The 16,748-nt window shown below is 42.2% G+C and overlaps 1 protein-coding gene across 5 annotated transcripts in view; it reads right to left on the reverse strand.

The window, feature by feature from the left end:
* Positions 1-5,626: 5,626 nt before the first annotated feature.
* The window catches only part of SYT16 (synaptotagmin 16), a 140,158-nt gene continuing 129,036 nt past the window's right edge, over positions 5,627-16,748 (reverse strand). For all 5 annotated transcript variants that reach the window (XM_065593786.1, XM_005285877.5, XM_042841326.2 and 2 more), the window contains one exon: positions 5,627-14,926. In XM_065593786.1, coding sequence (XP_065449858.1) covers positions 14,613-14,926 — 314 coding nt within the window. In that variant the 3' untranslated portion in view covers positions 5,627-14,612. The remainder of the gene's footprint in view (positions 14,927-16,748) is intronic.

Here is a 16,748-nt window from a genome sequence, read left to right on the forward strand (position 1 = left end):
TAACATTTTTAATTAGAGGAGCTGGGTTATTTTTATGCTGTAGTTATATATATTTCACATTTGACAGTGATTTCTGGAATATTTCTGCAGTTTTTATTTACTTTTATGTGTATGAAAACTAATCTTTCAAAACCACACTGCAGATTAGTTTAGGAACATTTTTTTTAAATGTCCATGAAAAAAAATTATCACATTTTTGTTGAAATTCTACATTTTGATGAAAAATTTGAGCAAAAAATTAAAATACTGAAAATTTCAACCACCTGTAAAAATAGTAAAATACAACAAAACTCTCATTGGGGGCCCTTGGGAGATCAAGATTTTCATGTAAACAGTAGGGTAGCCTCGGTGAAACCACATGTACAGTAACTCCTCACTTAACGTTGTAGTTATGTTCCTGAAAAATGCGACTTTAAGTGAAACGATGTTAAGCGAATCCAATTTCCCCATCAGAATGAATGTTAATGGGGGGGTTAGGTTCCAGGGAATTTTTTTTTTGCCACACAGTACGGTACTATAGTTGGGAGGTGCCCCCGCCTTACCCCACACAGGCACAGCCCACTGGCACTGGAGACAATGAGGCAGTCAAGGCGGCTGAAGGTGCTGTAGGGTAGGAGAAGCACGTTGCGCAGCGGCAGCTTCCCCTACTCTGCAAGCACCAGGGTGCAGGGGGCTCAACCCTCGGCCCGCCCACGCCACCCTTCCCCCAAGCCCTCCCCCTTAACCCGCCTCTTCTTCCCCCTCCTCCTCCCCCTTAACTCCACATGCCACGTCCTCGCTCCTCCTCCCTCCCTCCTGCACGCCACAAGCCAGCTGATTGCCTCGGGCAGGAGGCGGGGAGGAGGGGAAAGGCGCTGATCCACGGGATCTGCTGGCAGGCGGGCAGCGCTGTGGGAGGGGCATAGGGGAGCTGAGAGCAGGGTTGCCAGCTGTGGACAAAGCAGGCAGCCAAACAACGTTATAGTGAAGCATTGCACAACTTTCAATGGAGCGTGTTCTGTAACTGAGCAGGGAGGTAAGATCGAAACGTTAAGTGGGGAGTTACTGTACTCTGCTGAGTCCAATTGCTTAGTTAGATTTGCTGAGCTCCAACAGCTCCCCTTGACTTCAGGGCTATTCTTCCTGATTTCTACCAGTGTAAATGACAACAGAAAGCAAAGCCGAAGATTTCTTTCCTACAGGGATGCACTTTCAGGAATATAAGCCTATGTTGCCTGCCAAAAGCAAGCACTTGTGTATTTAGTGGTGGTGAAGACACACTTAGCAGTCTTGGAAAATGTAACCCCTCCTTGTGGTATTGCAGCAACACAGTGAGTTTGAATAATGAGAAGATCCTTGCAAGGATATTGGGTGGGCTTCTGAACAACAAAGGCAGGCAAGTCAGCTGTACCCCCTAATAACCAATTCTATTAGTGTAACTACTATTATCCCCCATCATTTGATTTACAAACTATACTATAGAAGGTCTATGGATAGAAATTCTATGCTTGAATAATAAGTATAGCAATAGGACTATACTACCAACTAGCTGACTAGGATGGTGACAGTGACTGTGGAATGCTCAGGTTGATTAGAAAGGCTACAAAAACAGAAAAGCCCAATAATAATGGGAGATTTCAACTATCCCCATATTGACTGGGGAACATGTCATGTCAGGATGGAATGCAGAGATAAAATTTCTAGACACCATTAATGACTGTTTCTTGGAAGAGCTAGTCCTGGAACCCACAAGAGGAGAGGCAATTCTTGATTTAGTCCTAAGTGGAGCACAGGATCTGGTCCAAGAGGTGAATATAGATAAACCACTCAACCATAATGTAATTACATTTAATATCCTTCAGAATGGAAAGGGGGAGGGAAAGAAATACCAAACAAACCCCCCACAGTAGCATTTAACTTTGAAAAGCAGAACTACACAGAAATGAGGAAGCTAGTTAAACAGAAATTAAAAGGAACAGTCACAAGAGTGAAATGCCTACAAACTGTATGGAAACTTGTATAAAATACAATAAAAGAAGCTTAAACTACATGTATACCCCAAATAAAAAAAAAGAAGAGAACCAAAGAAAATGCCACCGTGGCTAAACAACAGAGTAAAACAGGAGTTAGAGATAAAAAGACATCCTTTAAAAATTGGAAGTTGACTCCTATTGAGGAACATACATAGGAGCATAAACTCTAGCAAATCGAGTGTGAAAGTAAAATTAGGCAGGCCAAAAAAGAATTTGAAAAGCAACTAGCAAAAGAAAAAAAAAACTAACAGCAAATTTTTTTAAAGCACATCAGTAGCAGGAAGTCTACCAAACAATCAGTGGGGTCCCTGGATGATTGAGGTGCTAAAGGAACACTCAAAGAAGACAAGGCTGTTGAGGAGAATCTAAATGAATTCTTTGCATTGGTCTTCACTGCAGAGGATGTGACGGAGGAACTCAACTATGAAACTGTAGAACTACTAACTGTAGTAGGTAAGCTATCATTTAAATCAGATGACTAGAGGATAGCTAATATAATGCTGATTTTTTAAAAAGGCTCCAGAGACAATCCTGGCACTTACAGAAGGTAAGTCTAAGTACAGCAGCAGGCAAATTGGTTGAAACTATAGTAAAGAATAGAATGATCAGATGCATAGATGAACATGATATGCTGGTGAAGAGTCAACATAGCTTTTGTGAAGGGAAATCATGTCTCACAAATCTCTTAGAATTCTTTGAGGGGGTAAAAAACCATGTAGACAAGAGTGATATACTGGATATAGTGTGCTTGGACTTTCAGAAAGTCTTTGACAAAGTCCTTTACCAAAGGCTTTTAAGCTAAGTAAGCAGTCATGGGATAAGAGGGAAGCTCCTCTCCTGGATCAGTAACTGGTTAAAAGATAGAGGATAAAGAGTGGGGATAAATGGTTTTCACAGTGGAGAGAGAGAGAGGGGTAAATAGCAGGTTCCTCCAAGGATCTGTACTGGACCAGCGCTGTTCAACGTATTCATAAATGAGCTGGAAAAGGGGGTAAATAGGGAAGTGGCAAAGTTTGCAGATGATACAAAATTACACTAGATAGTTAGGTCCAAAGCTGACTGCAAAGAGTTAGACGGGGGCTCACTAAACTGGGTGACTGGGCCACAAAATAGCAGGTGAAATTCAGAGTTAATAAATGCAAAGTGATGCACATTGGGAAACATAATCCCGATGATAGTTACAAAATAATGCGGTGTGACTTAGCTATTGCCACTCAAGAAAGTCATCACGGTTTGTTCTCTGAAAACAGCTGCTCAGTGTGCAATGGCAATCAAAAAAAGCTAACAATATTAGGACCCATTAGGAAAGGGAAAGATAATAAAACAGAAAATATCATATTGCCACTATATAAAGCCACAGTATGCGCACACCTTGAATACTGCGTGCAGTTTGGGTCACCTCATCTTAAAAATTATGTATTAGAATTGGAAAAAATACACAGAAGGGCAACCACAAAATGATTATGGGTATGGAATGGTTTCCATATGAGGAGAGATTAAAAAGACTGGGCCTCTTCAGACTAGAAAAGAGATGACTAAAGGGGGTCTGACAGAAATCTATAAAATCATGAATGGTGTGCAAAAAGTGACTAGGGAAGTGTCATTTACCCCTTCACATAACACAAGAACCAGGGGGGCCACTCTATGAAATTAATAGGCAGCAGCTTTAAAACAACCATAAGGAAGTACTTCTTCACGCACAGCAGTCAACCTGTGGCACTCATTGCCTGGGGGATGTTGTAAAGGCCAAGAGTATAAGTGGGTTCAAAAAAGAATTAGAAAAGTTCATGGAGGATAGGTCCATCAATGGCTATTAACCAAGATGGTCAGGGATGCAACCCCATGCTCTGGGTGTCCCTTTGCCTCGGACTGCCAGAAGCTGTGATTGGATGACAGGGGGTGGATCGTTACCACAGTTGCCAACTTTCATGCAGTAAATAAGCCCCCCAACTTTCACAATAAGCCAAAAATCAAGCTAATCCCATTTCAAAACAAAGCCAAAACAAGCCAATCCCTAAGAACCCCAACACTCTGTATGACTAGATCCTCCCGACATGCAGTCTGGGACTGTGGTGGGCCCACTGTGCACCCCGACTCTCTCCCGCCCTTACCCCTCCTTACCCCTGCTTGCCGGGAGCCGATCAAAAAAAAAGAAGCAACAAGCTACAACAAGCCAAACAAGCAACAAGCCAAAAACTAGCCAACAAGCAACTCACAGACCAATTAAGCCAAAACCAAGCCAATTTCTGCATTTTTTCTGCAGGTTTGGCAAGTCTGATCATTATCCTTTTCTGTTCATTCTCTCTGAAACATCTGGCACCAGCCACTGTTGGAAGACAGGATACTGGGCTAGATGGTCTGACCCAGTATGGCCGTTTTTATGTCCTCATGATGGTTCCTTGGAGTCCTCATATTCCTTCAGTACGAGTGCCATGACCAGATATGATGGATCTGCCTTTCTTCCCTTGTTTGTGTACCTTGTGAAGTGTGTAGAAGGCCCCAGAGGTGGGTTTGTGGGGGAGTCTGTCTTTTAGACTGAAAGTGCTGAGAGCCAGGACTGCCTTTATATTCATCTTGTGCTCGTACTAATCTGCATGGCTGAGGCTTCCAAAGATTGAGACTTCCAAGAGTTATTGAAAAAGAAACTCCATTTCAGGTCTGATCTTGAAAATTGCCCAGCAAATACAAGCTAGATCCAAAACATCTCGGCCTATTGTGTATAGAAACTGCAGATTTCTCAGATGTATTATGGTGCTATTCTGAGCCCAACAGAATGAATTACCAATAGTCATTGCAATTTTGTATTTCTTAGCTTTTGTGTTTGCTTCCTTTAATTTATGTATTGGTATTGCCATTTGCATGACTTAACTATAACACACGTATATCCTGTACTAGTGTCTAGATGGGTATTTCTTAGTATAAAACGTAAGGTTCTAGTATTTGATATATTAACAAATTTGTATGTATGCCAACACACCAGGACAGCATGTGCGCGTGAGTACGTATGCATGTTAATATTATTTTGGAGGTTAATGATGAATCAGATCTTCTCCTGCAGCTAGTAGGGTTACAACAACGCAGGGGGAATAAAAGAGGAGTGGTGCTCTACTGAGACTCCCACCAGTGCCAGACACCAGATCTGCCCTGAAGGGAGAAGGGGTTCACTGAGCAAAGGTGATACCTTGTACGGAAATACTGCTTACACAAGTCAAGGATGCTGTGAAGAGCAGCTCCTGCCCCAGCCCCCACTCTTGATGCCAGAGCTGTAACTGCTGAGGGGTTCTGGAGGGATCTGGGGGTGGAGGGAACAAGATGGCTGATCCATGTTTCAAATTTTGAAATTTAGGAGGTGGAGAGAAAGGAAGTAAAAAATAATAATAATGACATTTCCCCCCAACCCTCTCTATCCACATGCCCAAAGTACTCCTCTGAGTGTGACAGGAAGATAATGAGGCTCGATATTTCCTATGCTCATCAGTCTGTCCCAGGCGCTGGAAGTACTGCATCTTCGTTCGGAGCAAAACAGAAGCATGCTTAAAAAATCCATCACTTCAAGATGCACATAGATCCTTTGGATTAAGTCTGTTACAACATGCAAAAAAATGATGACACAGTTTTTGCATGTCTGTATGAGCCATCTGCTTAGACTTTATTGATAAAATCCAATAGCAACCATGTTCAGCATAACAAAATAAGATTATTTCTGAGCTTTGAATGGTTATATGGGCACGTATAGTTTCAGTTAGACATTTTGCAGAAGCTGGGCTTAATGTTTTTTCCAGTGAGAGCTCATCTAGACATTAATATTCCTAATGTAGCATATAATTAGCAAGAGGCAACATACTACATGATCATGCATGCTAGTACATAAGTTGATTTAAAAAAGTTTTATCTTCAAATAGGTGAAAAGCAAAGTGTAAACCCGTTTCACTCATTCTTTAGTCACATTTTTCACCACAGATTTGCACTGTAGATCTCTCTTTCAAAGCACACGTCAAACAGGTAAAATTATGGTCCTGACATTCCAGTCAATACTAGTTATTTATTAACTAGGCAGATGGTACAATTTCAGGTTTAATCTTCGAATGTTACAAAAGTGAAAAAGGAGTCTGAGTTTGATACTTCTCTCACACACAATAATGATTTTTCTCCTGTTACTGTACCACCTTTGGTGGTGGTGGTGATCACCCAAGAATTCATGCTCTAGAAGACTTGCTTTATTCACAGAGAAGTTAGAAATCTGACATGTTATTAATCTGCTTCTGTCACCACTGTCTTAAGTAACCAGTTCATAGATACAGCATGTGCTTATGCATCTCAAGTGCTGTAAGACGTACCAATCTCTGTTACTTTTAGTGCATACTCACTCAAATGTTGGTCTGCAAATTATTTAGAATGCTGCTCACGTTGCTATCTGCTTGTGATGTGTGTTACTTATACAATAGCGGGGGGGGGGGGGAGGAGAATGGGTTAAAACCACCCAGATTTCTCTTCTAGAGACCGCTAAACACCATCAATTAGGCCTAAAACGCTGTTCTATGAAAATACCCAGCACTATCTATTTATGTCCACCCACAAGCCAGGTGGAGATGGAGCATTGTAGTATGTGTTTCTAAAGAACATAGAATGAGCTAAATAATGTACAGGAGAAAGATTGGAATATATGTAAAGCCAGTGCATCTCCAGTGTCCAGCTGTAAATGCAACAGTGAGACAATAAAACCTTTACTTGCCAGAAACATTATACTGATCCAATATAGAAAGAGTTCAGTACACACTAGAGATAGCTTATGTACAGTATATTCAAATCAACAAGTCAGATATATATATTTCAGTGTTCTTCATGCAAATGCCCTTGGACACTCTACTGTAAAAAGTTTACATAAGATATAAATTCAATAAAATATTTTAAATGTTAAATCAAATAATTACTTCTTTTATTTTTAATATTGGAGAGCAAGCTAAATTCTCTGCTGGCATCAATGCAGTTACACCAGTAGAGACTTTGGCCCAGTAAATCTAAAGCCCTCTGACTGCACAGGGTCATGGGAAGTTTGTGGTGCATGTCTGTTTGGAAAGCTTGTGCTTGAGAGGCCACATGACAGCAAAAGATTGGAGAACAGGTTTTATCCTGAGCACCATGCACGTAAAATATTGCACATTGAACATGAAAATATTGATCATCCTGACGTGGGGCAGATTTCTGCAGTTATGAGCAAGTGGAGATGGGTGAGGTGCAGATGTCTGGACATAGCAATAGGCCTGGACCAACTTATGGGTAGGGCTGGTGAAACATGAGATTGGAGCTGGACCTGTATGCATGAGATTTTTTTGCCCCTACTAATTATGAGTGGCGGAATTTTATAATATGAGAAGTCTCAGAACTGATGGGGGAAAAACATTTGTTCAACAGAGGTATCTTTGTTTGAATTCAAGGCTCATTCTTACTGGAGTTAGCTGGGAGGCACAGAGGAATTCAGCTTTACGTGGAATCAGATGGAAGATGAATCTGCAAGATGAATGTGTTTGTATTGGTGAAAATGAGTATGCCATATTCACTCTAACCTGTGTGCAAGGTACTTCATAAGCTCTTCTGAGGACATGAGAGTTTCCTTCCATCTATTGTTGTCCTTTGGTTATGGCCATGTACCTTCCAACAATTAAACCGTTAAGTCAAAATAAGGAGCAACTCAACAGTGAGGTCTGGAGAACACACGTGTCTAATTATCAGGAGAACCCAAGGGCAGTACAGGCCAATATATTACTCAAGACTATTGGCTACTACAGATATTACTAATAGGATGGTTGAAAACCTACTGATGGCTGAGAGTTCCTAGGGATAAGTTCATCCTTGGTGCCAGAAGGTAAAACTCCAATGATGACAATGGAGTTGTGCCTGAATTTGTCATCCATCACCAGATCTGCTTTGGCTTAAGTCTGATTGCATAAGCTGATATCATTGGGCATGTGCCACCTATATGACTGCACATGATCCCAAAGCCCCCAACATACCCCACTTGCAGACCTCTGACTCAACAGCTACAGAACAAGATAGGAAGGCAGCTTTTCCGTCTTTGAATAGGACCAGGCAAAACCTAGGGCTAGAACATTTAGGCCTCTGGAATTGTTTATCTTCTCATTACTGAAAATAGGTTGACATGGGTACGTTATTTTAAGCATGGCCCACGTTGGGTGTGATGTTTCAAGGGATTCTGGTTGGGTATCCATTTTGTTTGGTATTTGCGGACTACAAATGGCAGTAATTTGGCCAGGCAGTATGCTTCAGTATCACAGGTTAGCTGGTATCTCCATATTCACTCCTTATCTCCTGCAGGCTCCTATGCAGTGCTCTCAAAAGTATGCATTTGTGAAATGATACCCAAGCCTTGGTGTCTCCAAACTTCCTGAAGATAGACATTAACAAGCCTTGTTGGTTCATTGTGGCATCTAGCTCTCTGCTGGTGCTCCGACTCCGATCTTAAAACTGTTTCTTCTTGTTCACAGCTCAGACACTTGATTACTCACTGGATCCAGTATGGCGATCATATAATTCTTCCCATTGTAAGATCCTGCCGCCTACCCAGCAGTGTCTTGTGTCACAGTGAATTTGTGCAAACACTTCTCTCTGTCGCTCCTCGCTGGCTAGCTACAAAGGCAACCAGGGTGGGGCCCACTTTTCCTAAATGACTATGCAAGTTAGGGTGTCCTTCCCCAGTGGATGCTAAATTGGTAATGAGGCACTTAATACTCCTTTTAGCTGCTTACATGCCAATTGGAGCACTCCGTTATGGAAGTGGGTGCCCTCACTTAGGCCGCCAATTCTGAAAATTGGGCTTTCCATGGTGTGTATGTAAAAACGTGGCTAGGGAGGGAGCGTTATCATTCAGGATGTGCAAAGCTGGGGCCCATTCCTCTAGCCCCTACAAAAAAAAGCTTGTTAGTAAAACCTGACTTTGGGGCCAAATTTGACAGTAACAAGCATTACTCTTCACTATGGGCTAGATGGTAGTTTTAGCACAGAGCCCATATTTAGGGGGATCTGGAGGCTGCCAGCCCTGGCATTCTAGAGCTCTCCGGTTGTGCTCTCTTTTCAATGCACGAGTTTGCACTAGGAAGGGAGGGATGAATTGTGGCATGTAACTTCTGACCCAAGTGGAGGGCAATGTGTAACGGAGTCCCTCTCAGGTTAGCTCAGGAAGGACTCCCTCCCCCACTGGTCGGGTGTATATAACAGAAACCATTATTATTAAATTATTTCTATCGCTGAGACGTATACAGTGTCATTGTACGGTATCATGCATTAACTAAGGAAGTCTATGGGCCAGATCCTCAGCAGTTGGCATAGCGGCATTGAAGCCAGTCAAGTTATGCTGATCTAGGCTGATTTAAGCCAGGCGGCTGAGGAACTGACCATATGCACCTGGAACACAGGCTTAAGGAATCATAAAGTTAAACAATAACTTGTAAAAATTACAAAGGCCTTGTCCACATTAGAAAGTTATACTGCGTTAGCTATACCACTATATTTGAGGTGGTACAACTCCCCCTAGGGTAGACACAATTATATTGGCATAAATGTGCTTTATAAAAGGGAATAAGATGTACTGCTATAAGGGCCCTTCACACCAGTATACGTGTATGCTGTAATTATTTTTATTTAAAAAAAAAAAAAGAAAAGAAAAAGAAAAAAAGCCACCTTTCCTACCAACATAGTGATACCAATACAAAAATCTGTGTGCAGACCAAGCCTGGGTCAGACAGAAGCTTGTAAATTACTACCATAATCTTCAGATTAACCCACTGCTTTCCTAGGAGCCAATGAAACTATAGTGTCAGGGTAACCGAATGTGGAAGGCCATGTCCCTCTCTCCGGCTATACGTTAGCTACTCATGTTGAAGGGTAACAGATTGCTTCACTTCATCTTTTGGCTCACCAGTTATCGTATTAAAATTGATAACAACTGTGGGACTGACAAAAAAACACAACAGCAACAACAAAGCAAGCTTCAGCACATATGCCGGCTCCAAGGTCATCACCAGCTGTATGTGAAGAATAGAGGCCTGCCACCAAAGGAAACCCTCTCCCTCCGCAAGATGTCACCTGAGACTCTGCGCTGAAGAGAAAAAAATCAATAGCAGCTGGCAGTGTTTAGTTCTTTGAGTTCAAGAACATCTGAAGACATTCATGACTGAATATCAGTCAATTATGTAAAAGCATCAAGCTGCTTCGTAGGATCTGCAGGAGCTAAAAATACACCCGCATATTGTCTGCAGATCCAAGAGACTGTAACCATTGAAACATTAGCCCCCAAGGAAAACACAGGAAACTCAGAGCATTACAGTAACGAAGCTGTAGCACCGCAGAATCCCGGGGTAACATAGGCCAAGTTATTTCTCTAACTGCCGAAAGTAATTAAGACATTGATGGAAAAAATCTATAACAATCTAAGAGAGTGTGAGACAGTCCAGATAAAACCTTTGCAAACAGGCAGTTCTGGGGTCCAGTTCATTAACAGATTAGGGCTTCTCTATAAGTAGAAACAACAAGGAGTCCTTGTGGCACTTTAGAGACTAACAAATTTATTAGGACTTCTCGTTGTTTTTGCTGATACAGACCAACACGGCTACCACTCTGAAACCTGTCTATAAGTAGAGTTATTCTGGATAAGAACGTCTGCACGTGGAGTTTATTCTAGAATAAGAGTGCTTTATTCTGTATTATTTTAACCCACTGGATTACGCTATAGTTCAGAATAAGGCACTGTTATTCTAGAATAAGAGTATCCACACATGGAGTTTATCAGAGTAGTTAATTCTCTTTATATTCACACACTACCTTATTCCAGATTAGCTTTCATATGAAGACAAGCCCTCAGACTCATCTCTGAGGACCTCAATTAAAATTCAGCATTACTATAAGAGAAAATATATGTGGTGGCTCACCCTATTTGTCATTGGTGCACATTAAAAAAAAGCAGAGATTCTACCATGACTGGACGTTTCTGCTGAGGAGAGACCCCAGAAAGGAAGAGGTCACAACTGGGAGAGGTGGACTGGTAGAGATCAAGTGATGTTTTCAGAGATCCTATCCACAGCATACTTGGCTTGAGTGGTGCAATTAGTTCCTCCCCTTTTAAGAATATGATGAATTTTTAAAAAGGAAAGAAAAATCCAAGTAGGATACAAAGAGTCTGGTCAACAGGGCTAAATGGGGGATAGATTATCCAAAAACATGAGCATAAGGGGAAGTCACTGTGAATTGACACTACAGCAACTCAACCTTGGCCCACCATTTGCTGCACTTCACTGAGTGTTCTGTAACCCCAGCCAAGCCCTACCCTGGGGTCTTGTGGGATCAGGGATTGGTCGTCTCTCTTCCTCTCTCTGCATCACAGGATCCTCTATACCCCCAGGGATGGAGAGCACAGAAACACAGGCCTACAGCTCATTGCCATTTCTGAGCTAAGTGCTGAGCAGAAATCTGAATAAAATGCATCAAAAGGTGGTGTCAAGAAATGGAAGCATTGCCAAAGACTCATCTACCAACCTCCTCGGCCACTTTTGTGGGGGGAAAGAGGTTAGAGAAATGACAAACTGCAGTCAGCTTTGCACAATACAGAATGTGAGCACAAGTCCAACTTCACCAATACGAGTAATAACCGAATCCAAGACATCTCTGCAAAGAGCCATGTAGGACAGGGGACATTGGCTCAGGTGGGAACATGCTACTGCTGAATAATCAACTTAATCTCAACAGAAAAATTAGAGAAGCAAGTCATTAATAGTAGTGCAACAAAAAAGAACATAAACCTGTCAGAGGAAGCACTGAAAGGGAAGTCTGCTCCAATGCTACTAACTTTCTCCACATTTCAGCAGAAACTAGATGAACCACAAACATGTGATGCTCTGGACTGAACCATTCTATTGATTAACAGGGTTTAAATAATTCTGAGCACCCATTTACCCATTGAGAAATTTTCCTTGGAAGGTACCACGAAAAAATCATTGCCCTAACAATTGTTACAAAAAACCTATGCCTAATCCCAAAGATCTTAGCCAAGTATGAAAAATTAATAGTTTTGATTAAATTACATATTTTGCTGTACGGTGGCCAACTATTTTCTATAGTGTAGATATATTTTAAAAATCAATGTCCCTTTATAACGTAACTTCAAAATGGATCTTGGTGTGAAATGTTGCGGAAGTCCCAAACCAGTTATCTTCATTCCTCTGAAAAATCATCTTTTCCAAGGCTGAGTGAGGATGGAGTTTAAAATCACCACAGATATAGAATCATGTGTATCTCCACTAGTGGCTGAAACTTTGTATCAATATGTAATTCCCCTTTAGAATGATATAATCACATCGCGCATTTTGCATGTGCAGTAGGTTAATAAGCAAAATGCTGTAAGTTCAGTATTATACACACATCGCACATAGAACAGTTCTTTAAAAAAACACTAGTATGTACATTTTGTGCAGGTCAGAGAAAAATGATGCAAAATTTACAAAACATGACTAAACACCGTGACGACTGCCATTAAGCAGGGCAATTTACTGTGCTTTTGTCCTGAAGGGAAGTACATTAGAAACATGTAATAAACCCCAGACTGCAGGATTTACCACTTAACTGCTCAACTGAACTCCTTTTTCCTTTCAGTCAGTGATTCAATAGCATTAGCATTGCGGCCAAAAAGGAATTTGTTTGCTAGATTACATGGGCCAGATCCAGCTCTGGTTGCTTTGTGCTGCTCCAGTGGTGCACAGGAGCTGTAATGCCAGATTAACTAGGGAGTGGAGGAGATTCCTCCTCCAAGGGAGAATCTCCAGGTGCAAAAGAGCTAATAGATGCAAGAGATGCAATGACCGTAGCTCAGATGCAGCCCAAGGCTCAGGGCTTATGTTAGGTCCTGCATAGCCCCCATGAAGTCAGTGAGACTCGTAGTGGTGCCACAGTGCAGAATTTGGCCCTAATTCTTTCTAAGTGGGGGAAACAGAGAAACTGTGAATCAAATTTGAAAGCCTTTTGCAGCCGAGTATTTTTGTGCTTCACTATGGTCAGTAGGAATGGAGAGACGCCAGCTGAAGGGCTTCAGTTAGAGACTTGGCAATAGGTGTTATTTGAAATTATTTAGAGATCTGGCACCTATCTTCATCCGGTAAGACCAATACAATCATTGTATGGCTCCGTGCACTAGGGTCACGGCTCCTAATACTCGGCAGCAGCTAGCACTGGATCTATCAATAATCAAGAAACAAAATGAGCCTTCTTCCCCTATCTACTGCCTGCACTGGGTTTAACCCACTTTGGAGGCAGGAAAAAGATGACTATTAAAACTGAAAGTGTCACTACGCTCTGAAGCGCGACTACTTAAAAATCACCTCCCCTTAGTCAGCACATCTGCCCTTTGTGGCTATGCAGATACAGGCGTGAACTCTCATACTTTTCACTTCTGTTAGCCCTCCAGGGCCAACACCTCTAAAAGAGCAACTGGGATTCTATTCCTTCTTGTGCATCGACATCACTGCTTGAGGTGGGTTCGCACAAGGGAAGTGATAGCACCATGGGGCCTGCAGATCCCTCCTCGTGATGTCAGAGAAGGAAAGAATTCACCTTGACTTTCAGATCCCTGGAATATTTTACAGGACGCTTGAAAAAGCACTTTTTACTTGGAGCCAATTTGACACAGTCATTGAAAGATAATAAACACGAAACCCCACTATGCACAGAACCACTCTTCCGAGCGAACCTCACGTTAAGAAAAAACTAAGAAGAGATAACAATGATCTAGAAGAATCGTGGTTTAGGCACAAAGGCAGATGTGCAGCTTGTTTTGGTCTCTCTCTCTCTTTTGTTGCTGTTTTGTTTTCACAACAATAGAAGCCATGAGCTAAGAACACAGGGAAGCATCTAAACATGCATTATATAACTAGTATGTTAAATTGACACCCATCACCTCATACAAACATCTGGGGATATAGGTTGCACAAGAAAGGAAACATGCTTACTTCAAATACTAGTAAATAAGATCATTGCTAATACAAGACAGTAATGGCAATCTCTAGGCACTTAACAGTTTACAGAGAAATCTTTAGTGCTTTCCCATGCTACCTGAAAATATATTAATCAGTCTTAAGTGGTATCAAATGTTTATCTTTAGGATTTAGAAACACTGTAGTAAAAGGAAGAGCGAGTGGCATGCAGTGCTAGACTAATGACGTCATCTGTGTATCAAGAACATTTGCATACATCAATAACAGGAATGGAGGTGGGAGAAAGACATGACACCAAAAGAAAATAGCATCAAAAGCAATTTAGATCAACGAGGCATTGACGGCAAGAGGGTAAAAGTATCTTTGTGTTTTTCATAACCACTTCCCTTCTGGTTATCGTTTGGGTGAGAAAATGTATGAAACCCCCCAAAGGCAACAGGTAAATTTGCTCACCGGGCCCCAGCACCTACATTCACTGAGTGCGCTGAGTTTTAAAAATTCAGTTAAAATAGACCCGGCTGGTTCATAATGTTTGCTATGGGATGGCTGCTTTCAGCGGGGTGATTATGGGAGGGTCCAGTGGGCAGTCCCAGGAGCTCAGGGACCATTAGGATTCCAGTAAGGTATGCCACCTGCAGACCTGCTGCCCTTTTGTTTCTTTCATTTCTTGCCAGTGGTTTTGCTCTTCTTCTCCGCTGCTGTTCTGACCCATAGAAATCCAGCCAATCATCTCCTTGCGCTTCATGCTGCGCCGGTTGTATATGGAGATCATCAGCGTGACGTCAGAAAGCTGGAACAAGGCAACTTGGAAGACGAACGTCTCCTTGTAGATGGGGTTTGGTTGGCCTCGACGGATGGATGTCTTGCAACGAGACATCTCCTGGCCCATGGAGTTGAGGAGGCAGAGTTTTCCGTAGGTGTCTGGGACAAAAGAGAGAAGAGAAACAGTTTAGTTTTTTGCTACTAGCGAAGGAATATCAAGGGGCCAAATGAAGCAAATGGGAGCTTTGTCTGAGTAAGCACTGAGTAAAAGCTGAAGGTCAGATCACCCCTTTCCATCATAAAACCCATGGGAGGGGCATAAGAAGGGAGGAAAACTCTGAGGATTTCCTCATCATTAAGTCTTGGTGGGCAGGCAGGGTTTGCCCGTTGGCCTCATGTAATAAACTGCAAGTCTGGCCCCTAAACCCTACAGGTCCCACTGGGAGGCCATGACCATCTCCATGGAATCTTCGCTCCAGCTGAGGTCCCAGCACCCCTTCCTCCATTTCCTGGCAGCATGGCTCCTTTGGAATTGCTCCACCAGGGCCTCCCCTGGCTACACTTGCCTCTCATGACTCCCCATTAAAAGAAGGCAACTACTACCTACTATCCTGGACAGGTCATGACCCCATAGACAGCCCTTCATAGGTTCCTGAAAGGGGGAGGCAGGTTCCATGGAGGCTGCTGACCACTCTCCTCTTTCTTATGAGAGAGGAGACATCTGCATGCAGTAGCATGATCTGGCCTTAAGTAAGGACTTCAGGATTTGTCCCAAGCTTGCAATAAAATCCTCTTTTTGCTTTTCATCCTGAGTGCAGCAGAATCAAGGTCAATTTCATTCACCGTTCAAATTCTTTAATGTACAGACATCTGTATTAACTACAGTACTGCGATGCAGGGGGCTGGACTTTACTTCTTGAGGTCCCTTCCAGTCTACGTTTCCATGATTCTATAATACCACCCCTAACATCATGTGCTTTCTACAGTCAAAACCCCCAATCTCATCATCCCACAAATCCTGCTCGGTGCAAATTTACAGCCTATTCCTGTTTGCGGGTCACTCTGCCAGGTCACCCCAGCTCTAACCTTTTTAAACATCAAAGACCAAGGTCTTGCAATTTAATATCACCTCAGAGTGCACTGAAGATAGGAAATAAATTACAACCCACTGTCTCCTTCCTACAGCATGTCTATCCTTTTCTATTCCTGTTTGATGTGCTATGTTACGCACTTATCTGCTGAGAAACACAAGGTGTGAAATTACACTTCAGGTGTGAAAACACTTCTGTAGCTCAAAAGCAGGGCTCTCCATTCCTCAAACTGTTCCACTGAAAAAAGCTGTCAGGAAACTGACAATTGAGGAGTAAATTGTGAGTCTGCACAGCTGTACAGCTATCAGGTTATTGCAGGAAAAGTTCAGCCCTATCACCAGCCAGCTATGGCAATTTGGCTGCCAGCATCTAGAGACAAAGTAAAACTTGCCAACAAAGATCTTCTCCGTAGAAAGAAAAGGAGAGCAATTTATTCTGTCATGAAATAGTCTGCTGATTGTGGCTGGGAAGGAAAAAAACCCACTTAATACAAGAAACATGAATAATCCATGTGGCACAAAGCAGACTACAGGTCCCATGTACTTTACTGAAAGCTGAACTCTACTTTCTGCCGGATGGCTTGTGATTTTGGTGGCACACAAAATGAATCTTGCAGAAGCTTCAGAAACATTAAAAACAAAACAGAGTTTTTTTGTTTTTTTTGTTTTTAGCTGGACAGCATATGAAACCAAACAAAACAATCGGCACAGGGTTCCTGGTGTTATACATGGGGATTTTAGTTTATTTTACCTCGCGGGTGTCTGTACTGACAAAGCATAGCTGCACTGTAGAAATGTGTCATGATGAAGCCAGCGGCTCTGGCCAGTGCTCAGGGTACTATGGGGGCTTTTTGATATTAGAACTGGTTGGGGGGGAAGGTTTCAGGAAAT

This window comes from Chrysemys picta, chromosome 4 (genome assembly GCF_011386835.1).
Source record: "Chrysemys picta bellii isolate R12L10 chromosome 4, ASM1138683v2, whole genome shotgun sequence".
Lineage (NCBI taxonomy): Eukaryota > Metazoa > Chordata > Testudines > Emydidae > Chrysemys > Chrysemys picta.